This window comes from Excalfactoria chinensis, chromosome Z, assembly GCF_039878825.1.
Source record: "Excalfactoria chinensis isolate bCotChi1 chromosome Z, bCotChi1.hap2, whole genome shotgun sequence".
Classification (NCBI taxonomy): Eukaryota; Metazoa; Chordata; class Aves; order Galliformes; family Phasianidae; genus Excalfactoria; species Excalfactoria chinensis.
The window spans coordinates 43,150,066-43,176,390 of NC_092857.1; the positions used below are offsets into that span (position 1 = coordinate 43,150,066).

The window sequence follows — 26,325 nt, forward strand, 5'->3', positions numbered from 1 at the left end:
TCTCCAAAGCCAATGAAGAAGTAAAGGCTTCTCCACAAGATACATCACCCATCCTAAGATTTGTGTCAAGGATGTGGTCACTCCATGGGTATAAGGCAACCTTATACAACCTTATACAACCCTTCACAGCTGAGCTGATGGCAATGTGTTGGCCAGCCTTTTATCAACACTGGGTGCATAGTCCTGTTCAACCCAGGCTAGTTGAAAGAGTGCCAGACTACTTTCAAAACATGACCCCTTTTCCTGCATGTAGACAAAGTATAAATTTATCCTGGTCTGAGAGGTTATACATCATGCTTTGAGGAGCCAGGAGAAAGGAATGTGTTATTCTGAGGAATTCATGCTTGCATTTCGTTAGCACTTAGAGGCCTTAATCTAGATGAGGATCTAATGAGATATGACACGATGGGTGGGTACAATGGTGAAGAGCAGAGGAATCCTGAGTTTTGGAATAGCTCTTTTTGGAGCCCTGTCAGCCTGTTGGAGGAAAACACCCTATACAAACAGGTATTATAGAAAACATAAAATGAGACTGGCATACTGATGATGGATGGCAAAGTAGAGAAAAAGCATGAGAGGCAATGTCTGTTCAGGCAGACAGGATCTTGATGGAACGATAGGGAGGAATTCAAATATATCAGAAACTCATATCCCATTGAAACAAGATAGCTAAACCATCAATAAATGGTGCCAGCCACAGTGGCCTGCACTCCCAAGTGCTGAGTTCTAAAAATGCAGTTTCCTTGGAAGATAATGGGAAATGCATGAAAAACAAATATGACAGGGACTACTTCATCCTTATTCTCAGAAATAACTCAACATGTGCAAGTGGTGTTTGCTAATAGCTGATCTACTAAAAGCATGTTTTCTTTGGATTCTGTGTGTGAGGCAAATGGTAGAAAGTCATGCATCATGTAGTATAAACATGCCCCTTGGGTGTTTTTGTGTAGAAAATGCTTTGACTATCACACAGCTTTTGTGTAGGCATTTGCAGCTTTCTAGTAAGCTCCAGTGGAATCAGTCAGTAGATGAAACTGTAATTTCACCTCAGGGCAGAAGCTGTATTTCAGAAATAAATGCACTAGCATTTGCTTAACACTGTAAGAAAATTTCTTAATTTCCTAAGTCTAGACCCAGATAAACAAAGACTGTATAGAAATCACCTCCACCTTTAATAGATGGCAGACAGAGACATCAGTTAGTTTTAACCATTTAAAAATTAGGGGAAATTCTCAAGGCTAAAGCTTTGCAGTCATTGTGGAGAGACAGACACAATAACAGGAGGTGTTTATCCCACCTGCTGGGTGGATGAGGTGAATGTCTTTCTGTGGGCCATGGAGAGAGCCTTACCACTAAATGGTGAGTCAAGTGAAGTCAGTCAAAACTGAATGACTTGCCAGAGATCACATAACCCTTCAGTGATGTGGTTTCTGATCTGGGAAATGACCAGCATCCATGCTAGAAGCATTCCTACCCCTTTTGGCAGTATTTAGAGTAAAACATATCCAAACTATGGTGTTACTGCTCCAGAAATTGTGATGTACATGTCTGCAGTGGTAGCCTAGCTGTTGCATTTCTCACTTACTTTTAACCATGCTCACAGAAGCAGTTTTGCAGTCATGTGGCTTTAATGGTAATCACTTGAACTATTCATGCAATTTAAATAGCTGCATGTAAGTCATACAGCCTAATTTAATAAAGTGTACCTGAGTGTTGCAGAAATTAAGTTGTTTGATGGGCTGGATCTAGAGAAATACTGCCTTCCCCATAGGCTGGGCATGGGATACCTCCCTGAGGTGTGCATTTGAACCGTACTTTGTGTGTTAATCAGCAAAAGATGATATCAAATACTTTTGGAAGCAGTAGAAAAGAGAGTTCACTGACATGTCATATCCTCCCTGGACTTACCTCTTCCCTCACATATAAATACACATACTAGACAGTAGGAAAGTTTAAGCTGTTCTGATCTGTATTTTCTCTCTCATCTTTTCCAGCCACTTCCACATCTACAACTGGGACAAGTCATCTCACAAAATGTGACATAAAGCAGAAAGCCTTCTGTGTAAATGGGGGAGAGTGTTACATGGTCAAAGACCTCCCAAATCCTCCACGATACCTATGCAGGTAAGAAATCCTGTTTTGCTTATTTTGGTGGAGCTATCAGGTTCTATAAATGCTTTTTCTTTAATGGTGCACCTGAAAAATTTCTTCTCTTAGACTTGCAGCATTAGGTATTTTCTTCATTCCGAGTATCTGAATATGAGGCATGTGAGAGGCTAACCAAGTAATCTTCCCACGGGTTAAAGGACACAGCAAGCCTTACTGATGGCACAGACTAGCACAATTTAAGCTGTATGTTAGATATAAAGAAAAGATGCTGTAAACTAAATACACTACGGAGTCAAAAAATGTGTATTGATAACTGCATCGGATAAGTGCTCTTTCTACAGGACAAAAAGTGGTCTGTGTTTACTGTGTGCTTTAATAGCTGAACATTTTCTGATGAGAATGTATTCTCACTTGGAGTTTTCACTGTTGTGTTAAGTGCATAAAAAGGAAAGAACGCCGTGGCACTTTGTGGAGGTTACTGCTTCATATGAAGATTTTGATCCAAGTGGTCTTAGGAACATAAGCTGTATGTGCTTGTGCATTCCTTCTCAAGGCCTGGCCTGCACTGTGCAGGCTGATGCAGTGATCCATTAATTTGGAGAGGTTTGAGTGAGAAATACAGTGCTGGAGTACACTTCCTGCCTGGTAGCACATCATCTAGTATTTACTTCTGGAGACAACTCAGTCTTAGCAAGTTACTTCTCTCTGAGTTCAGAGGGAAATCAGCATTTAATACCTTAGAGTCTATCAGGACTGACTGGAAAGTGGGCACTTTTGTGACAATATTGCAGCTTTTCAGACAGACAGGAAACAGCTTTCAGTGGAATCTGTTGTCTGCTGTAACTGCATAGAACTTCAGACATCTTTGACTAAAAATCAGATGACAGTACTTGGAAAGAAGGTTCTGATGGCTGACTTAGCAGAAGGTCTGTGATGCTTTCGTTAGGTGAGAAAGGCATAGGTTGCATGGCACTGCTGTTAATTCAAAAAATAGTAATAATCCATGATGTTTGCTTCACATGTAAGTTTTGTTTTATAGATTGATGTTTTCTGGACTTTATGAGCTGTGTTTTGCTTTGGGTTTCACAGATTGCACCATTGCTGAAAATGATGAATATTTCATTGATTTTATAATTGTTTTTAGCTAAAGTGAATATGGAACAGTTACTGGCTCTGGTGGGCTGGATAGCAGAGAGGAAAAAAAAAAGTTGTGTTGATGTACTCTTGATCATGTTACATCAACGGAACAAGATGAGCAGTATGATGTGGATCTTCTGGGTGCGTACCAGATCCTACCTGCTTATTTCTACTTTCTGTCTTAACACTACTCAGGAAAATCCAGGGCAGCAGAGCTCAGCAGCTACCAGATTTGCTGCTGATTAGCATTATCTTGACAGTTTCAGAGCTATACAATTTTCAGTTGTTTGGGAAAGTTTTTTGGTTTGTTGATTTTCCTCCTAATATATATTCAGAGATATGTTTGTGTTTGTTCTATGACACAGGTTGGCTAATTTTTTTTTAACGTACTGTCTCAGAGGCATTTCAGTGGAGTGGGGATTTTCTTCCTATTGTAGACAATAAATAACCTTTAATTCTGGGTTTGGAGTTGAAAGAAAAGGCGATTCCTAAATTTGGCAGATGTGCCTCTCTCTGGGTGGCCCAAGGCCTATTTGGAAAAAGCATCAGAGCTGTAAAATCAGAAGGGGTGAATCTCATTTATAGTAAAACAGTGGAATAGCATTCTGATCCTGATATTTTGCTGGTTTTTTGCTCTGCCCTCTAATAAGTGCCAGAAACTTTATGTTGTGTAGCAAAACAGGATGCAGCGCTGCTATATAAGAAATGAAAGTGTGAGAAGTGTGAGTATTTGAAGGTGGGAGTACTGGGAAACTGAAGAAATGAAATACAGTTATCTTCCTGTTTCATTGAAAATACAGATGTCTACTTTTAATTCCAGTATTCCATTGTTAATTAAAATAAGTATCTATCCAGTGCACATTGCCTTCATTGTTCTGAGAAGATAAATCTTCCCTCAGAACATGCCTGTGGAAACAGAATGCTTGAAATATGGTACTTGCTCTTCATATTTCTGCCTCAGTAGCAAGTTCACATTTTTCCATATGGTCCATCTGTTGAGAGCAAAAACAAAATTTCTAAAGCATGAGCCATATCATTCTAAATTGGTTTTATCCCTAACCAAAAAAACATGACTCAGAATCACAACAACCATGGAATTTTCCAAGTAGTGTCTCTGGTTTTGTAAACTTTTCTGTTCTATTTTTAAAAAACAGACCTCCTAAGTCCATCTTCTCTTAAAATCTAAACCTATGTATTCACAAAGTGCCTTTAGTAAAATATATGGATAGCAATCCAGTATGAATTAGATCTTGATCTGATGGATACTGGTGTGAGCTTGAAGGAAATCCACCGCACTTAAGAGATAGCTAGGTGAAATAATAAATATGTGAAGGCTTAATAATGCATTGTACAGCTACATCTGTGGTTACAAATATGTTTCTTATATTTATTAATATTATGATCCCAGGCTGAACAAAACAATCCCAAAATATGGAAGATGATAAAATAAGCTTTGAGGCTACTTAATAAATTAATGTATAAAACTTTCAGATGTTTCGTAGGAACATGAGTCTCATTTTGAAAATGGTGCAGACTTGGAAACCCAAATGTTACTGGTGTTGCTGAGGTTCTTCCGGTGTTTCTGTCCAGCTGAAAGTGTGTCTTCAAGTCCTCTGAGGACAAGCAATGAGACATCTTCATCTGTAAATGTAAAATTAAGATCAGAGTTTCCAGCTTTTACTTCTTATCTGAAGAAAGACATATATGAATAGACTATTGGTTACGCCTCCAGAGTGTTCTTTTGAAGATTTCTCCCATGAAGTCCTTGCTAGTCTGACTAATTGATTCCTTACTAGCAGAGGTCATCTTTTCTAATGCTTTTTCTGTTAATGAAGAAATGAATTTACTTCCCGATTTCACTAGATGAAAATAATGTTTCTCAGTAATGCTGCTGTATTTCTTAACAGCAAAAGAGTGAATTATGTTTGCTCATGATGTAGCCAGTTGCTGTACTCCTATTCATGCAAAGGCTTTGATGGAGTTGACATAAAGTTCTTGAATATGGCAAACAGAGAAAAAAAGCCAAAAATTGTTTCAATGATGCTAGCAAAAAAGGTTTTTTACTCATTTAAAAAATAAAATGGAAGTACTAGTTCTGATAATGAGCTATGAAATGGACTAAGTGCATCTTGTAAAACCACATTCCTGCAATGCATTTGCTTATAGTCAGTCCATGAAACACAAACGTTACGTTCTGACCCATTCAGCCTATCCCCACCTGCCAAAAAGCACCAATGAAATGTGTTTGATGTATTCTTTTTAAATACTTAATATAGCGGAAAAGAACAATTATTTTAATCTACTTGTGGTACCTCCCAGTTTGTACCACAAATCAGCAGTCTCAGTAGCTTGATACAAGCCCAACGAGCAAACACCAGCTAGTGGCCAGAAGTAAATGTTGTGATTTTTAATGAACCACATGCTTATTGGAGTTTTGTAGACTGGGCCTGGAGAAGATGGAGATGTCCCTTTGAAATAAATGTCAATTCATATGCTAATGCCAGCTATCGAGGACAAGCATTTAATGAAATGTGCAAAATAAAATAATGGAAATTAAGGGTATAGAAGATTTTCACTCTTTTTCAATAACACAGATCAAAATGCAGTTTTCTCTTGTGCCCAACAGTATTTATTTCTCATGACAGAATTATCTTTGTTGCATTTTTCTCAACTGAATACATCTGTGGAGACTTGATCTCTCTACACTGAATGCGTATAAGAAGATAGGATCTTGGCCCTATATAATAGGGAAATATATAGAGGAAAATAAACGCCCTTCCTTTATGAACCAGGGTAGCATTACAGCAAATCACCTCCAAATAATCATCTACAGATTTCCAATTTATTTATTATACCAAGGTTAGTCCTGCATTGTTTATTGAACAAGGAACTAGTGATAATGCCTGACACTGATCACCTGCTATATTGCTCTTTTCGAGTCCTATCTGTACAATATGTCTTAGAAGAAACTAGAAGAAACTGTTGATGATAAAGCCTACAAATCAAGCCTTACTTCAGTGGACAGGGAGCTTTGATGAATGGAAGATGCAAAGGATCATTCCGAACAACTTTCATTTGCAAATAAGAGAGCTCTTCAGACCCTAAAAAGTAAATGATGAGTTAGTTTGAAATGGAAGCTAGCAACTGATCATCAGCAACAGAAGAGGGAGATTCTTGCACCATGGCAAAACTCTTGGAAATCCTCAGAAAGATGGACAGCGCAAGATAAGGTGGATTCAGAGAAGCAAGTCAATTAAAACTATGTACAAAGTAAGAGTGCATTGAAGAAGAAAGGAGGAAGACTGAAGTTCTTATATGTTTAATGTGGTGGAGAGCCATTCAGATTTATATAAAAAGTGCAGAAGCTCGGATTGGTAGGCTAATAATTTGAGGGAAAACTTCTGAGCTCTACCACAGAATCAAGAATAAAGAAATGTGAAGAAAGAATTGACAGCCATTAGCAGAAGGGAAGATTTAAAAAACACTGAAGAGAAACTCATTCTTTATAGATGCGGGGTGCCCACAGTGAGGTTTTCCACAGAAGACCATGTGAACTGAAAGAGTGGGCAGCTGTGGAGCTCCAGATTTTGAGAGCACATCCATCCTCTCACTGCACTTCCTGACCAGACTGACTCATTCTCCATATGTCAGCCATGTTAAAGAGACTTTGTGCCTTTGGGTTTCAGGTTCTCCTTTTTTTTCTTCTTCTCTCTTTTTTTTTTTTTTTTTTTTTTTTTTTTTTTAATTTCTGCGATTGCTGCATCTTACATCTTGTTACAGAAATAGGGAAAGCATGATATTTTCATAGATTCTGTGTGACTGCAGCAGTGTAAATTGCCGCTGTACATTGCATTCCAAATTTTAAAATCCTCTATCCGGTCCCTTCATGAGGTGGAATAAGCAATGAGATGATAAACACTTCTGCTAGGCCTGATTCTTCCTTCTTTTTCAAAACAGGCAAACAAAAAGACTTCCTATGTTTTGCTGTGGTGGATTTTTACTCTAACTTTTGTGAAGTATTATCTTCGGAAAGATGACATCTTCTTTCCTCTTTTCTGATCATTATTCACTAACACCTAACCAGGAGGTCACTTAGTGCACTACCCTCTCCATAGGCCTGCAGATGTCAGTCTGTTAGTGCAGTGCTTTTGGTGTACTATTGCTTATCACGTTTTTGCCCTTTAGGTGCCAACCTGGATTCACTGGAGCAAGATGTACTGAAACTCTGCCCATGAAAATCCAAAACCAAGAAAGTATGTTAAAATAATCTGAACTTTGCTTTCTTCCCCAACTACAGCAACAAAATCAATAGTACTTGGTGTTTTCACAGTTCAGCTGGAACCGGCCTCTTTATGTACTAATTTATGACCTGATTTTCTAAAGTAAAATCTGTACACCATGGCATTATTGACCTCCAAAATGTTTCTCATTTATGTGGTTTTTGATCTTTCCATTCATTTGCAGATGCATTTGTATTGCACACACTGGCAGCTTTCTTGTTTGGGAGACTGCTGTAAAGTGCTACTCTAAAAGAACAAACTCACGGAGATGAGTGATGTACAGGTCTTGTGTCCTCGCTGCCTTGTGGAAAGTGCATCCTAAAAGCAATTTGGGAATTTGAAGTGGTGAATTTCTCTCTCACATCTTGAAACACACTTTGATCTGGATTGGTTTGGTTTTGGCTTTTTTTTCTTTTTTTTTTTTTCTTTTTTTTTTTTTTTTTTCATGGGGGGATTTCTTTTTCATTTCCACAGAGCAAATGAGTTGCTCTCAACATCTTGAGCCGTTTTAACATGCTAAATCGAGATACGGTTTCTGAAAGTGAACTCACCAAGTCATATCAGTTCACACTGACGGAGCTTCTTTCTTAGCATATATTCACCTCTTCTCTTTTCTCTGTTTTTTCTCTACCATTTTTTTTTTTGTTTGTTTTTCCTCTCAGGTGCCCAAATGAATTTACTGGTGATCGCTGCCAAAACTACGTAATGGCCAGCTTCTACAGTACGTCCACTACCTTTCTGTCTGTGCCGCAGTAGAAGCATGCTCAGTCGGTGCTGCTTTCTTGTCACTGCATCTTTCCTCCAATTATTTTGTGTTGTTTTTTTTAATCCTTAACTAGATTTGTTGCCTAAGGCCTAATATTGATCATCTCTGCTTGTTGCATGAACATGGTAACAAAAAGCTATTGCAGTACTCTCCTGGATTGTTTGGCATTGAGGTTATGGGGAAATGCAAAACTAAAGAACACTATGAAATTAACACTGAGTGGTGTGGTGTAGACATCCCACTGACATCAAGCAGTTGAAGTGCAAAAATGCCATTTTGAAAGTCTTACGTTTTATTTGCCATAAAAAAAAAAAAAAAAAAAAAAAAAAAAAAAAAAAAAGGTAACAAAACTTTATATAGGGCAGTACTCCCTCAGAAAAAGGGATAAGTAGATGAACTATTTATATATGAGTTTTATATTCAAAACAACAAGTTAAAGGTAATTGGCATGCTTACATCATTTCTGAGGAGCACATTCTGAACAGTATCAAAATATTCTTTCTTCACATTGTCCAAATTTTAGGGCAAAGAGAGCACAGAAGGAAGAAGACAAGGGGGAGAGATGGCATAAACAATGGGAAATTACGTATTTATTTGCGGGTAACAGGTGCAAGAGACTATTTCAGAGCCAGATTAATTGGCCAAATAAGTGTAGCACACACACACACAGAGGGGTCTGTATCAGAGCACTGGTAGAATCAGCACTGCAGTAGCATCTTAGAAGTTTTCCCATGGATAAATGGATTAATCATTATTCATTGTCAGCGAGGAAACAGAAAGTACGCTGAATATTTATTGTCTCTTTGACTGTAACAAAGTCAAAGGTAACATGTAAGAAAATTGCCTAGATCTTACATTTTAATGCATGAGTTCTTTTTATAATTAATTGTCACTGGCATCAGAATGTACTATGACCTAAGATCAGTATTTTAGGAAATATTTTTTGATAGATTGCATGCCAGCATGGAAAGACTGTGGGCTAGCTTAATTTAATTTCCATTAGTACATTGAACTAAAAGCTGTTAGCAGATGCTGGACATTTTGGAGCCTGAAGAGATGCATAGGTTTTCTCTTATACCGATGGATGAAAAACGTCCATTCATAATTCATACTACCCATCATGGAATCTACCCATGTAAACCCCAAGGGCACTGACTGGAGACCAGACCGTCCAACATTCAAGTCTGTATTCTATCCCTCAGTTTTAAATGCTTTATTAGTGTGTTATTTTTGAAACATCTCTGGTAACTATGGATTTAAGAATTTTTATGCTATTGCATTGTTTAAGTTCACCAAGAGTTAGATTTAAGTGGTCTTTTTTGTGTATTGCAATGAAAAGTACAGTTAAATTTTTCTCATTGTACCAGAACCATTTAAAAAGAAATGCAATAGAAGTATAAGAGCCATTGTTTGCTGATGAATTTGCCCTGAAAACTGTGGAAGAATTATATGATAGAGTTATTTCCCTACCCAGAAAAGAGTGTGTGTGTGTGTGTGGAGAGAGAAAGAAAGAGAGGAAGAGGGGGAGAGAGGTGGATTTTCTTTCCTTCTTAGTTTTTCAGATTCCTAGAACTGACTGGGATTCTTAAAGGCATCATTGGGCAGCTGACACCAACCTGAGATTTTTTGAAGTTGACTACATGATAAAGACATAGATGCGTTTGCCTTGCAGCAGGAGTGTATGTAATTAGCCCAGTCCAGTACAGCTTTTCTTGAAATGCACTAGCAGAAGAGCACACAAATACACATCCTGTAATAGTCTAGGAACCCCAGGCAATAACTGTTGGACTCTGGCACTAAAGTCTGCCTTATAGCTTCAGATTTCTTAAGCTGCTAATAAATCTTAAAGTGACACTTTTGGGAAGGATGTAGTGAGGACACATTTATATTTAACCAGAAAAAAATCAGTGAGGAAGCATTCTAACTATTGCACCCAACACAGAGGTGCAAGAATGTCATGCATAGTATGCAGTGTAAGGGGAGCTTGTATTGGAAGTTCTCATCAGGCAAAAGTTGGAGCTAAAAAGCAGGCTTGCATTTTGCACCATTTTTGCAAGTTATTGATTTAATTTAGCTCTGTTGATGTAGCTTTTGCAAACTACAGAGCAAATCAGGGCCAGAAGGAAACAAAAATGTATATGTCAACTATATAGTGACATCTAGTCATTATTGATTTCAGAAGAATCTTTTTTTTGCTTATAAAGCTGGGTTCAATTGTTTCAATATTGAGTATGCCTGCTGGTGAGCTGTCACTAACTTAAGACTTTTGAGAATAAGCTAGCTTCCAAAGTCTTTTCTAGGATCCTGAAGAGTCCTAAAGTTATTTGCAGAAGGTCTTTTGAAAGATCAGAACTGAGGTAATACTCAACATTTTGAAACCCCCCACCCCAAGAAGGTGTAAGACTTAAGGGTTTGCCTTGTTGGTGATTTACTTAGCCTTTGAGTAGGTAGTTATCACGGTGCAGTAAAACAAGGTTGAGAAGAAATATAGGATATTAGGTGCACATCCCTTTACAGAAAATCTCCCCAGTAGAAATTTAAGCACAGCTTATGTGATGGAGACAACTGGAAGGTACATGTGTATATTGACTGTGCCTTGGCTTCTGGTTTTGTAAAACTGTAGAACATCTTGTTAAGGACCAGAAGTGTTGGATGTTAGAGACCTCACTGACACAGTCATCTTCACCACTGCAGCTACACAGTTGCTCCCCACCGCTGTAGACAAGAGGAAAATCAAGAACAAACTGTCTTAGTTTTGCTCATCCTGTAGAGTAACTTCCACATACAGGCAGTCTCAGGGGTTGTAGTCCCTGTACTTCTGAAGGCCAGCATTTCAGCATGAGATACCAGTTTAATTTGTGATCATTTCAGATCTGCCATGGTTAGTGAGCAACAGAGCAGTCTCAAGAGGGTCAGTGGGAAATTTCTGTTTAGATAGCTCTTCCACATATTCTCAGGATGTATTTGGCTGAGAAATTCAAGGAAGAATAAGGCAAAAATTCAGTAAAACAGTGATATTCTGGAGGGATGACTGTAACAATGTCATTTTTTTCAGACTTTCTGCATAAACTGCAGATCTTCAGAAGTCCATTTTTCTGCCATTCTGCTAGTTCAGTATTTCTCAGAACTCTGCAGCTATATGAAGCTGATCTAAATGCGTAGATTTCACTGTCAGATGCAGTGCCTTCACACAGCCCTTCCTATGTCCAAGGCTACCAAGCTCCTAATTCTATAGGACAGCCACTCCAAAATCATGACTGCTTAGTGACTGTGGTGCTGCTGTCATGAATGCAGCATGCAGTTCTAGAGAACCTGTATGTTGCAGTATTTCCTGGCATCATACTCTGTAGGCACTAGAAACCAATATATCCAGTGAGCTGCAGTGCAAAGTCACTTCATTCCAAGCTTTATTCCCACCAATTTTGCTTCATAAAAAAATCACATCTGAAATAAAAAACAATTAGTTAAAAATAATCAATTGTGTTTCATTTTAGCATGCATGGACAAATACTGGATAAAAAACACATTGTATCTAATAAGTATGTAGCACTATTGGTTTAAATAGGAAAAGATCAAAACTGATGACCTGTTTATAAAACAAGAACTGCTGGGATATTCTGCTTTCTTTTAATCACGTCTAGGCAATGTAGCTAGGAATAACAAAGATAAATAAGAGCTATTTTTTATCTAGGTTCGAATAAGTGATGCATGTTTCTTCAGCATGTTTTCTCATTAGGGCTTTCAGCCAGAATATATTCCCATTCTAAGTACCAATTTCCCATTGAATTATTTCAAATAAAAACTGCATGATATGAATGACTTCCCCCCAGATTAAATTACATCCAGGCAAAGAGTTTTACATATAAGTAAGCATAAATATGGCAATATATATGCATGGGCATGTCATTCATTTTATCAAAGACTTAACCGAGCTTTCTATGTAACTAATGTGTATCATTAGCAGTGTTCATGTAGGCATGTAAAAAATGGCTCTTTAGGAAGAGACTTGGGTAAATTCCAGCTTACTTAACCCTTAAAATATTACTGATTGGCAGGAAAGAATTGGTATTCTTGATGTGTACAAACATTCATTTGATCAGAAAATTAGGATTGAATTTAAATTGCACAGCATTCAAAGACAAAGAAAATAAGAACTGCTGTGGTTATGGAGCTGGACCCATGGGAAGGATCTCCTAGGGCACATGGAGGATTGGAGGTACCAGGACATGGGAGTGCTAACTTTGGCAGATGATCTGGTGGGTGCTACATTTGCCCCTGCACCCCTGGGGGCTTGCAGCCAGCCAATGGGTTATCCTAATGAAGGCGAGGAAAAGGGACTGGCTCCTTTTCTTCCAGAGATAAGAGCCCTACTGAAGTCAGTTTGCAATGCTGAGAAGGGGTCCTGCTGCCCAGCAAGTGGTCCCAACCACCTCAAGGCAGCAACTGACAAGAGCAAGGAACCACACAAGAGTGATGAGAGCAGGGACAGAGGGGAGGGCTGCAAACAGCCCATCTACCAGGGGACACCTCTCCTTGTAAGCCACCCCGTGCCCTAATGCTCCCATCTGAAAACATCCAGCCATTTCACATGGCAGCTCCCTTCATCTCAGTAAAATCTTTAAGGGTTAATGGTTCCTGCTGTGGCTGTTTAGATACCCTATAGATGTTTTGATGTGTAACCCTTACAGAAGCTCTGGTCATGTAACTCACAGGGGCTCACAAGCACTGCCTCTTTGTCCTGTTTCATATGCAGACACAGAAAAGCCATAATACTAATATATGATTTGTTTTTTGAGTACAGTATATTGCTCTTTTCTGAAACTTTTTCCTTTTTCTTTCTTTTTTTTTTGTCAACTTTCTGCATTGGCAGAGCATCTTGGGATTGAATTTATGGGTATGGACCAATCATTCCTTATAGCCTGAAGATTTTAGAGCCTGAGAGATAAAACCTGTTTTATTTTGTTTTATTTTTTTCCCCTCCAACTCCCCTTTTCAATTCTTAACCAATTTCTTTATGCTTTAGAAGGGATCATACAGCTATAACAACAGCCCTTATCAAAATGTTAGTGGAGATCAGCTTCTAAAATTGTAATCTTCCAGATATTCCAGATCTAAGGAGATCCTGGAATTACTCAAGTAATTTTAGCATAGTGTACAATCACTTTTCTGCAATGTAATCTTAACTAGCTTTAATATTTGCTTTTGCTGAGTTCTTCTACAGTTGCCTGATTTCGGAAACACTGAAAGCATTAAGCAAGGTGACTAACTAGTCTATAAAATAGGATATACTGTTATAGGCATTTTAAATTCTGCAAATTTAAAGCTTTGAGCTCTGGTTTCCAAGCAAAGTTTTATGTGCAAACACACAACTGTGCATGTAAATAGGATGTATATACACAGGTGTGAATGATATGCATGTATACATATATTTCTATGTCTGTGAATAAGCACTGAACTGAAAGTTATTTAGGAACTTAAGTGAAGGTTTACAGAACATAAATAGACCTGAAGTCAGCAGATGTGTTCAGTATTATTTCTGATAAGAAACTCAACAATTGCACCAAATCAAGATTTTTGGCAGTGAGAAGTATTGTTGCGCTATGCCTTAAAGGGAATAAAAACACATCTTCAGGTCCTCTTTGTGAAGAGACTGTACTTACCCCACTAACATTTAGTGAATAGGAATGTGAATAATGCATCTCTTTGACAGGCTAACTGTTAGAATTCCAGTCAGGTTTAGCATGGAGTCTCCTAAAACTATTGGCAAATGAGAAGAACTAGGCATTGATAGTATTCACACAGTTTTAGTTCATGTTCTTAATTAATAATAGTGTGCCCCCGGTGGCGCACGGTGTTAGAACCGCCGCTTGCAACACCAGAGGGCCCGGGTTCGAATCCCCCCCTGTGGCGCAAGGGGTAAAACTGCCGCTCTGCTACACTAGAGGGCTCGAATCCCGGGAGTTGGACTCGATGATCTCTAAGGTCCCTTCCAACTCGCACGATACTATGATACTATGATAATTCTAAGTCATATATACTAAATTGTATTTGAAGACACATTTCTATGTTAACATATGAGAAATTACATTAAAATCCTTTATAAAAAATCCTAACTTACAAACCTTGCTTTCAGTATGAGTGGAAACAGTTCTTGGAACTGAATTTTTTAAAAACTAAAACAAAAATGAAAACCAACACTGGAGACCTGTAAAAATAATAGTTTTAAAATATAGAAAATTTTAAAGATTATCAATTATATATAAATTAGGATGAAGTAAAATTAATTACATTATGAGTATGTTTGAAGGGCTGCATGTAGAGGGGTTTAGTGTCTTCAAGTCTTAGAACCATGGAATCACAGAATAATCCAAGAGGCCTACTTAGGCCTCTGGGCTGTGAGTGCCACTGCTACAGACATCCAGGAATGCTTGGGGAAGTCCAGCCCCAGAGCTGGCCAGCCCTTCTGAGGATGCACTTCTCCTTCCATTTTGGGGAGGGCATGATAGCAGTGCTGCTCATGTGTGTCCCATTTGGCTAGGTTGTCCTAGATCTGACAGGTGTGGGGTTTGGCCCGTGAAACCAGGTCCTCAGAAACCCGCAAACCCACAGATGTGGCTGTGTGAGAATCATCACTCTCAGCTTTACCCACAGCCTGGTTCCCTCACTGCACCTTCATTCCATGCAAGCCCAGGAGAGTTCACATGTGCAGCAAGCCTCAGTCCCCTGACAGCATTAGCAAGGTGATCACCAACTTGTTTGCAACAGCCTTCGCTTGCAGTAACCCTTCTGAGTCAGTGCATTTTATCCTGAGTATAAACGACCAAGCAGACTTTCCACTGTTTACTTAATCCTCCTCCTCGCCTTTCCCATCAAAGGAAAATGGGTTGAAATGTATTTATTCATTTTGCTTTCACAAGCTAACAGCTGACAGCATGACCAAAAATAAAAGAAAAAGTAGCTTCAAAGCATTTCAAATTTTCCCCTAAATTGCTTAGCGCAATTCTCCTGTTTCTTGTGACATTCTTGTAATACACCATTTCCATGGCTAACTAATAAGCGCTTTCAAAAGGGGCACAAATGGGAGGGGGATCGAGTGCCACTAACTAGCCTAGGTGAGGAGTTATGCTGTATGAGAAATCCCTTCAGATTCTGCTTCAGCCTTTTTTTTTTTTTTTTTTTTTTTTTTTTTTTTTTTTAATTTCCCTGAGCATTTCCTCACTCTTTTTTCCAGTATCAAGCATGCTGTGCCAGGCCTGCAGTTGATTTCTCAACCCTTTAACCTTGTCTTTCTGTGTTTTTCCCCTTCCTCTTTTTGTCCATCCTTTGATTTGGATATTCAGTCTTTTTTTCCCTCCCTTTTTTGACTTTCTGTTCTTGGAGTTATTTTTTTTTTCTTTAATACATTTTTGCAGCATCCTAGTTTTACCAAACTCACTTCTTCTCCCCACTCCCTTGTTAATAATCAATGCTATTAATTTTGTCTGACAGTGCTCATGACATGTTTTGCTGGTGTTTTGGTCTACAGTGGGTTTGGCTTGTGGGAAGAATTGTTTCTATGGGAAGGTGCATTGTATCAGAGAAATGATTTCTTCTCACTTGGCGATTTGTCGCATGGAAGATTAGCCATCTGTTCTGTATCTCAGCAGTGAGTAGCTGCTTTGAGGCTGGAAAATCTTGGAAGGCTAATGCTCAGCTGATCTTTTGAAAATCTCAGCACTGGATATTGGGTAGTATCTGAGCTGGCACCTAGCCATGCATCAACAGTTGGTCACAACATTTATTAAATTAATTAACAGCTATTTTAGATAAGTTAATTACAGTGACTGAACCCACATTTCTGAAACAAAAGCTTCAGCAATCCCACCGCCATCTTAGCAGTTAGGATAGACAGCAATCACCTTTATTACCCAAAACTCCACACAAATTCCAGGATTTTGATCCCTTGCTGTTCCTGCTCAGGGTCACAGTACCAGGCCTTCGTTCTTCCCCAGAAAAGCAAGTAGATGTGGTCCTGCAAGCTTGTCCCAGTCCTGAGCTCACCGCTGTACACCTTCGTGCCCATAATTTTTAAACTGAACTAAATAAGGACAGGAAACACTCTGGTAGACTGAATGTTCCCTCCGCAGTGAGGAGGGTTTTCTCCTAAGCTGACCAGAGAGGTACCTTTCTTTGCTGGTATGTTCTTCATTTCAGAGATGAATTATTATATTCCATAATGTTTTATCTCCCAAACTCCTTTAAGCTCCTTTCAGGATAGCATTAAGAGATGCTGACTTACATTACGTGTGAGGGACCAGCATGTAGAGGTACTTCTTTGAACTACCTGGTGAATTGTCCCACAGATCTTTTATGTTCTTGTTGAGTGCCTCTGGGTAGGAGAAATACTAACATTTATCCCCATGGTAGTGTGGAGCTGTGTGGCTTTTATTCACTCATTTGTTTGTGATCACCTGTTGGTATTCTGTGGTCAGCAGTGCCATCTGACCTAAGTCCAGACCAAATTTTCCAGGGAAGGTTTTTGGGACTGTTGAAAATAAGAGTTGAGAAAAAAAACAAGCCAGATACTCTGTTTTCTGCTAAAAATGGAATGCAAATCTGCATTCATAAAATCTGTTTCTTGTGTCAACACAGAATGCTTGTCTCCATTTCAGAACATCTTATGTAACGTTTCCCCTGTACAATATGCATTGATGCTCTCTGCCAAGAGTGATCAAGAATAGGATGCAAGAGTAGATCCAATCCAAACATTACTGGTGCTACTAACATCTTCATAATAGTAAAATATGTCTCATGAATGAGATCAGCAAGAAGTTCTCATCGCTGAGCAAGTTGCCACTCTAGGTAGAGCAGTTCCTTAGCTAGACATGAAGAGATGCAAGTTAAAATGTAACATTTCTCTGATACAAGACACATTTTGTTCCTGATGTTGCTGGGTTTTTTTGAGGGGCATAGGAGAAACCTATGACCAGAGCTCAAAATATATATTAATTTCCAATGGTATTATGATTACAAGCCAAGCTCATGTCTCAAATGTAGAAGGATATTTTGAAATCTCTCTTGTAAAGACAACTGAGATACCAGTTGGCATGGGGGCAGAGGGATATTGGATATGAAAGCAGTCCAAAAAAAGATAGCAAGAAAATAAATTTATCAAAAAGGTCTATAAAATTGGCCTTAATTTCAGCTGTCTTTGCAGAGCAAAACTTCCTAAGCATTTGCAGATTTATGTTATATATTAGTGTGTTGCATTCTTATTTCCAGCAAATGCTGAGTGTTTGTCAATTGTGACATTTTCTCTTGGATATTATTCTTGTTGTCATAAACAAAAAGTGATTACTTTTGACTGTAATTGTACGGATGATCACTCATCCCTCATATTGTGTAAGAGCTTACAGTGTAGTCCTGTTATCCTTGCAGTCAATAATGAGTTTGCCTGAAGTGTAGTAGATGTGTTTTTGTGTGGCTGTGTGAATCTGTGCAGTGGTATGTAGCATGTCAGCTGTTGACATTGTTCTTTGCCTAGCCATCCTCCATGTTGTGACCTTCTCTGTTTTTGTCCTTTTCTAGAAGCTGAGGAACTGTACCAGAAACGGGTGCTGACAATAACTGGCATTTGCATTGCTCTTCTAGTAGTTGGCATCATGTGTGTGGTGGCCTACTGCAAAACCAAGTAAACTTTTCTTTTTTATACATATGGTTGTTGATCAGGGCTTCCCTGTTGACTGTAGCTTCTACTTCTCTGAGCACAAAGTTTTAACTGGGCTTTTCCACAGTAGAACTGAATAGATAGCCCAGTGAACAGCGCTCTATGGTTCAGTAAAGTAGGGTGCAGCTCTCCATGTCAATCTACAATGCAAAAATAAGGCAGGTATCTAAAAGATATGAAAAATCTCTCACTATTCATTTGTGACTCATCAACTTGTAATTCATTTATTACATACTTGTGCTTATTCCTGGCTGGATATGAACAAACCCCAACAGTGGAATTGTGTTTCTGGCCAGCAGTAAATTTTAAAGATCAGACTAGTTTGTTTGTACTCAAGAACAAGATTAACAGTGCTAATAGTTACTAAACAGCAAAGGCCAAAGAACCAAGTGTGAAAGTGATCCCAATGAAAAAGTAGATGCTTTAATGCATTCCTTGGGTCTCTGTGAATTACTGGGGTGATTCTCAAACATGCACAAGACACTGTGAACCATAAATTATACTAAACATCAGTAGGATTTGTTCTGCCAGAACTTCTGGTTGCCCTTATAAATCTTCACTCCAAAACACAGAAAACCCTTATCGTTTGTATATACATTTAGATTTACTGTTGCAAGGCCTGACTAGCAACTGGGTTGTTAGTTTTCCTTGCAAGGTCTACCAGTAATGAATGTGTTAAAAGCTTGGGGTGGGGGATATCATTTGTCCCTTCAGAGAGTGCAGCTACACACATGCAGCACCTACCCACAACCTTTGCACAAATAGTCAGAGGGGGAACTGAGAACCACCAAACAAAAATAAAGAATCAGATCAATTACTCATTTTGGAAATGGCAACAGCCAAACCAGAGTAGCTAAACAAAATATTTTGCAATCCAAAGTTCATTCAAATCAGCAAAGGCATCTCCATGACTTTAAACAAACATTTAATCGGGGTTCTGAGGTACAGTTTTCTATACAGAATACCCCTGTAGTGGATGCTGTGTCACAGTTAGTCCCAGATATCAACAATCACTGATAGCCAAAATTGAAGTGTTTTCAAACACACCTGGTTGGAATAAAAATAAGCTGCCAGTTCATGGCCCTCCAAATGCAGCACTTACACCAGACTGCTATCAGTCAGATGTTCCCCAAAGGCCATTTCTTTCCAGTATAGAAAAACCTAGTGGAAATCCTGGGATGGTGTCAGGAAAACATATCAAATAAAATTAAATGGCTTCAATTTTGTAGGTCTCCTTACAAGAGATGCTACTGGTCAAATGCTAAGGCAACATATTCTGGCACTGAGTCTCAATTTAGAAAAGCTTTGTTTGCAAGTCACTTGCATTAGGAAAAGCTCTTCAGTATTAGCAAAGCACATGTTAGCATTCCCATTATTCTTTCTCCTCAGTTTCCTGGAGTAATGTTTTTAGCTATTATTCTTTTATTACAGGACAAATGGCAAACATGGAAGTACACACAATGAAAGTATAATGATCACTGAAGTTGGGAAGTAATGTAGAAACATTACAGCAGTAGATTCCAAAGCAGTAAGTGCCAGGATATCAGCCACATACACACTGAATTGAAACACCCTCAAAAACTCACTTTATCTCCCAGCTTGAGGGACTTAGGTCATCCTCAGGTACCATCAACACAGCTCCAGGGTCCCATGAAACGGTTCTGTGAAATCAAGTTAAACTTGTCTTTGCACCTTCTCAGCCCGTGCTGGCCTTTTGGTAACTGCTCAGATACCTCTCTGCCACGAACTCTCCATTCACCTTAACCACCCATGCATCCTAACATGATGCCTAGGGAGCTGAGCCAAACACAAAGCCCATGTGTACCTGGGACTGTGTCCTGCTGAGACAGGTACATATCCTAGGCAGCTGTGTCTACTTACACCATTCACGTGGAGTGACATAAATCAAATGTCTTCTATCCAGGCCCAGAAATACACTTAGAATATTTAAAATGCAGTGTGTCAAGCTATTTGTCTTTAAGTTTCCCAGCTATCAAGCTTCAGCATACTGTTCACTCTTCCCCTCCTTTTTGGGAAACTTGAAATCATCCCCTTGAGTTCAAAACAGGATTGAAAATGTTTATTTCTTACAGTATCCTATCCCTCCAAAAATATCTGCACTTCTGCATACAGCTTAGGGAATTGTGAATATTTCAGCTCTTACCACAGCCAAGCTCATATGCTCTATGCAGTGTATTGGAACTTGCATCCTCCCTTCACTTTCCCGGATTCTGTGGCAGGATGGTGCTGAAGATAACACACAATAAAAGTGACTCAATCAGCCAAAGACCATGATCTTAATAGAAAATACTGATGATTCTCTTGAATGTGTTAACAAACCTGGTGTCTGCCTGGTAATCACAAGGTTTCAGAGTCAGTCTGATGTTGCTGTAATGAAACCTTCCAGAGCTTCCAGGATGGCTGCAGTCTCAAGCATACCTCATACACCCACTCACTTGGTACTATTTCTCAGGCTTTCTTGGCAATCTAGGCTTCTTAACATGTCTGTATGTAAGGGGTATGTCTGGGTTAAGGATATGAATCCCACAAAAAAATTACATAGCTGCAGTATCACAAATTAGCCCCAGTCTTAGCCATGCTTTTAAACTTTGCCACTGTTAGACACATCAGCCTGCCTGTGAAACAAAGGCAAAGCCAAAGAGAAAGCAGAAAGCAGGCCGCTGGTGAGCCTTGCCACTACTGCCAACATCCACGGTCAGGCCCTGAGGTGGAGGCCACCCTGTATTGGGTGGCAGCTCCCTGTGTAGCAGAGAAGTGAATCCCAGCGGGTTGTCAGAAGCCTGATCATGGCTGTTGGCTGGTGGCAAGGTGACGGGGTTAAAATCCTTCCTACTTCCCTTTGGAGTGCAGTAAAGAGCTTCTCCAGAGACAGAGCGTGGCTTGGAAATGGCATCTTTCACCCTTACACGTTTTCACGTCCCCCTGTGGCCTGCTGACTTCTGGACGGATGCCCACTCATCTCTCCCTTCTGCTGGTCCCCACAGCTCCAGCTGCAATTAGTGCTGTGATCTTAGGAGTGACTCTGAGATCTTGCAGCGATGGGGAAAGTTCTGGCAAGAAAGAGTATTTATATTATTGTTATCGTCATTGTTGTTGTGCTGAAAGATGCAGCTGCTTTGCTTTTGTCTATTAAAAACATTTCTATGTTTCATGTACAGGAAGCAGAGGAAAAAGTTGCATGACCGCCTTCGGCAGAGCCTTCGCTCGGAGAGGAACAATGTGATGAACATGGCAAATGGGCCACACCACCCCAACCCACCACCGGACAATGTCCAGCTGGTGAATGTAGGTTTTACTGCCCACATTTCAGCCTTGTTTGCCAGTGCCATGGCAACTGCCACCACAATATGAACTCATGCTTCAGGCTCCTCAACACTGTGTTTCCAAGGAGCAGTGCTAGCTGTGATGCCCACTCCATTTCTCCACTCAAATGTAACAGAAATGCAAGGCTTTTTACACAAAGAGAATGTAAAGAGTTAGACACTATCAACTTCTGCAGCAGCTTAAGTTTGTGAAAAGCTAGGGAAAAAAAGCAGCCTCTTGGGTAAAAGCCTGAGTGAGGTCCTCACCTGGACAATACACTGGCTGGGGATGTGTGGCTGAGGCCAGTAATCCACAGGTATCCCCTTGCCTTTTGTCAGAGCACAGTGTGGAGAGAGCCATTCAGCACCTAAACCTTTATCCAGCTCCACCTCACAAGCCTTTGGGTCATTCTGTCAGCCATTCCTTTTGCTGCAGCCATTGGCACTGAAATAGCTATTTCCTGCCCAGATATCTATGAGCAGTTGCACTGTTAATTAACTACTGCTGTCTTGTCCATTGGACATCTGGTACCAGTGTGTGGATTACCTTTCTGCGTCTCCATCCATGAGGATTTCTCATTCATTTCCTACATATGTATGTTGCTTATGATCTGATTATGATGCAGTCATTTGCTAATTTTCTTATTTCTCAACTTCTATTTTGATGTTAGATGTGATATGTGTACATGGAAGTGTTTGAGTGTGTTAGTGCAGTTTCTGCCTGTATTTGGGTGAGAAAGTTTGTGCCCTCGTGTGCATAATGTGTGAGGATATGCTGTAAATTCCGTTTTCTAAACTTGACATTTGTATGTTTTTTGTTTTTTTTTTTTTAATAGCAGTATGTTTCAAAAAACATAATCTCTAGTGAACGTGTCATTGAGCGAGAAACGGAGACCTCGTTTTCTACAAGCCACTACACCTCAACAACACATCACTCCACGACAGTCGCCCAGACACCTAGCCACAGGTACTAGATTGGGAAGTAAAATAACACCCGTACTATCATCCTGTTGTTGCAGCAAAACAGAAAAGATGGTGTTTTTGTTTGTTTGTTTGTTTGTTTTTAACAAAAACAAAACAAAAAAAGGAAAAGGAAAAAGAAAAAGAAAATTCTAAGCTCCATTTATAGAGTTTTTATTTTATGAATATGATGTCACATCACCTAGATAATTATCTTTCCAGGAATTCAAAAAGTGAATTTAATAAATTCACTAATAAATAATAAATAATTTAATAAAGTATTTTATTTAGTGAAAGCCATTCCAGTATTTTTCGGGTGAATTTCAGTATTTGCCAACTGCTAAATCAGTGACAGCTCTTCTGTTTTAAAGACCAGTCTCCGCTACTGGAGATAAGAATGTCCTTCTTCTTTACTTTACCCACACATGAAAAATTATGGCAGTGTACATGCATTCCTATAAGGAAAAAAAAAAAAAAAAAAAAGAAAGAAATTACCAGCCCTAAGGCTGTGCTCCACATCCAGAGCTGCATAGGAATCCTTGCTTTCCCCTGATTAAACTTCTCATCTCACACTGCTCCCTTTTCATCCTTTCCTCCAGCTGGAGTAACGGCCATACCGAAAGCATTCTCTCCGAAAGCCACTCTGTGCTCGTCAGCTCCTCAGTGGAGAATAGTAGGCACACCAGCCCAACAGGGCCACGAGGCCGCCTCAATGGCATTGGTGGGCCACGGGAAGGCAGCAGCTTCCTCCGGCATGCACGAGAGACTCCTGACTCCTATCGAGACTCTCCTCACAGTGAAAGGTACCACACACCACCTACCTCATTGCTTCCAACTGGCAGGGTCTCCCCAAAGGTTTCCTTGCTTGGAAACATAGGAGGAAACCCAACAGTGATGCTTGTGTAGGGCATACCTTCCCTCTATAATGAAGATGGAGACTTTGGTAGTAGTTTGAAGTCTTGGGAAAGCAATTATTCCCTTCCTGCCTCTGTTCCTTATAGCTGCAGTTCACATATGAATAAGCACCGCTAAGTCATTTTTCAGAAATTTTCAGTGTGAGGTAAAAATGGATTTCTGACTGATTCTTGGTTACTGAGGAATTTTATCAGACACAAAAGATGGGGAGAAAGGAATGTTTTGAACCTTAAGAGGGTGACAAGTACTTCTAAGAGTACAGATATTCAGCTGCCATCTACTTTCTGGAAGATTCCAGATCCTAAACCCATTATCTCTTCTGAAAATTCCCCTTGACATTTTATTAAATAAAAGCAAAGAGCACAAACTGCAAGCCATAAGTACTGAGGTCATTATTAGATCAAGAGTAGCCAGAGGCATAGCTGGCCAAGTTTTTTACAAAGAAAAGTCTGGAAGACTTATTTCATCAGTACCTAAGTTCAGCTTTAAAGTGAACTAGATGTAAGAAAGATTTCACTGAAAAGTGTTTCTGGGTTTGAGGCTGAGAAACAGAAAAACTGAGGAGAAACAAGATTTGAAAGAGGGCTTTTCTCCCAGTAATGTGACTGAAGAGAAAAAAAGCAAATGATACTAGACCAGTACTCTGAGCACTGTGAAATCACATGGCGTTTTGATATTGTGGGCTGTCTGTGATGTCAAAAATGCAGCCAGGAAATCCACAATGAGACTAACTTGTGTAGGAGACTTAGTGTGGTTTCCAAAAGAATGAATGTGCATGTACAGCAAAAACCATGCAACTGCTGCTACACAAAGAACAATTGCTTAGCAGCAGGACAGTGGACCACAGATAAGGACCTTCTGAACATGATTTGTGGGTCCACAAAGGACAGCAAACTGTCTCTCTTATATAAAATTTATCTGGAATTTGCCATGCAACTCAGTTTTCAAGATAGGTGGCTCACACAACATAAACAGCCATGGCCCTGATCCAGCAGAGTACCTACTCGGGATTAACTCTTAGCTGTGTGAGTAGCCCCATTGAAATCAGTGGGGTCACTCATGCAGGGTGAAGCTCAATGAGTGCTTTGCAGGATAAGGACCTAGAATATTAAATACTGTACTGTATCCTACGTAGGAACCAGGTGGGGTGCACTGCCACATGCCCACGAGTGGCATGTAATGCAGCTACTTTGTGTATTTGAACATACACATTTGGAAGCACAGATCATTCAGCATTCCCATGGCAATGGCCTTGGAGATGTGGAGTTACACCCTAACACAAGCTGCATAGACTGCAGGGGGAGAAGGAGGTGTTTTCAGTGAGAATGAGCAATGTGTTCTGTCAGTGATGGTGTTTCTTCAAGATTGCACTCCAAGTGAAATCGAGCAACATTTCTGTGATAATTCACCATGCACTGGTGGCATAGCCTGCACCTGAAATGGTTGTGAATTTGGCATGGCAAAAATAGTTCTCCAGGCTTTCAATTAGGCCTTTTTTATTTCTAGCAAGCAGGAAATATGTGGCAGATGATTTCTGAGAGATGGATTGTATGCATGTGTATATGAGGGAGAAAATGAGAATTACTTGCAACTAAAAATGATTCTGAAACATAAAGGAGCATATGAGATGACAAATGACTTCCTGAGGCAATCAAATGTTGAATTAGCAAATCAAGCCTGTGCACGTCCATCCTCCAGGCCCCCAGCTCCCTCACAATCTTGAAATGAAATGGAACAGACTTTAAGAGGGTCTCTTTTGCGTGGCCCTATTCCTCTGTTGTACACCATGTCACAACCATGAACAGAGGCGTCAAGCACGTGTATTTTATAAAGTCCTTAGCCATCTGACAGGAGAGGGGCTTGAAAAATGCTGTCTCTGCATGACAAGCTGAACCATATGGTGAAGTTACCAGCACATAACTGGTTAATTGGCTGAATGTGCATGCACTCTAATCCCTTTTCACTGAGCCAGTATGGTTGGCCAGAAAGCTGGATAAATCCATCACCTTTTAACCTTCCTTTCAGGATAGGCTAGAGCTGCCTGTATTCAGCACCTGCACCTCAGCTTGAGGACAGCAGCTTCTTAGTGCTATCCTATTATACTGTGTGGAACTACGCCAGAAACATATGAATGCATGACACGCAGCATGAGTAATTTACACTGATGGAAGCATGCACATACATTGCACTGAATGCTTTTAACTAAGTACATTAACAGTACCAGATCAGCTAAACTCCAGTGTGTCAAAGCTGTACCAGCTGGAGAGGTAGAATGGCTTCAGTTTTTCAGACAACACCTATTTTAAAAAGTGAAAGAGATAAAAAGCTTACTAATGCAAGGAGAAGTAAATAACAATTTCATTCAGTCAGTGCACAGACCTATTAATTTCCATCTGCTCACTTGCAACCAGCTTGATTAATTCTCATGTATTCCAGATTTGGTTTGTTTTTTTTCCATGTTCCTCAGGTGATGTAAATCATGTATTTCTACTGAAACAGATTTACCCCATTTTATCACATCTGTTCAGTGTCTGTACTGGTTTCTCTTATCCAGTAACTCTTTGTTTTAAACAACAGGAATATGTTGAACTGAGTCACAAGTTGGATGAGAAAGTTTGATTCGGATTTATTTTGGTACTTTTGGACTCGGATTAATAGACCACAAATGAACTTCATCAACTGCAGCCATGTAACTTGTCTCAGTTGGCCTATCTATGAGAAGGAGATAAGTTTGCACAGAGGTGAAACTCAAGCACGTGAACACAAGATAAGACCAAAAAGCAAATCCAAACCTTGCAAAATGTCATGCTGGGCATTGCTCCCTCAATCAAGAAGTTTCAGGCTGATCCTCATGAATCAGTGTGACCTCATAGCATCACAGAGAGCTCCACTGATCCAAACAAGCTCAAAGTCCTCTTCCTTTGAGACAAGCAGCATGGCAGCACCAGAGTTTCACTTTTATATATCACCTTTGACCTCACTCCATCCTACAAAAACTTAAGAAGGAACAGGTGCAAATTTTGCAGAGCGATAATTATCAGTAAGCAACACCATCCTCTCTATCAGCATTTGTTCCCAGGTAAGGACAGCTAATGCATCATATTCAGACTTGTAAAGCTACAGCCAGAG

The 26,325-nt window shown here is 39.7% G+C and overlaps 1 protein-coding gene across 18 annotated transcripts in view; it reads left to right on the forward strand.

Annotated features, from left to right (window-relative positions):
• Positions 1-26,325, forward strand: part of NRG1 (neuregulin 1) — a 456,310-nt gene that overhangs the window by 420,355 nt on the left and 9,630 nt on the right. For 11 of the 18 annotated variants that reach the window (XM_072358887.1, XM_072358893.1, XM_072358888.1 and 8 more), the window contains 7 exons: positions 1,995-2,124; positions 8,189-8,247; positions 13,163-13,186; positions 17,860-17,962; positions 21,178-21,304; positions 22,158-22,288; positions 22,881-23,084. In XM_072358887.1, coding sequence (XP_072214988.1) covers positions 1,995-2,124; positions 8,189-8,247; positions 13,163-13,186; positions 17,860-17,962; positions 21,178-21,304; positions 22,158-22,288; positions 22,881-23,084 — 778 coding nt within the window. Of the gene's footprint in view, positions 1-1,994; positions 2,125-8,188; positions 8,283-13,162; positions 13,187-17,859; positions 17,963-21,177; positions 21,305-22,157; positions 22,289-22,880; positions 23,085-26,325 lie in introns of those variants that run through there. The other 7 variants (XM_072358892.1, XM_072358900.1, XM_072358886.1 and 4 more) reach the window with 4 other exon arrangements.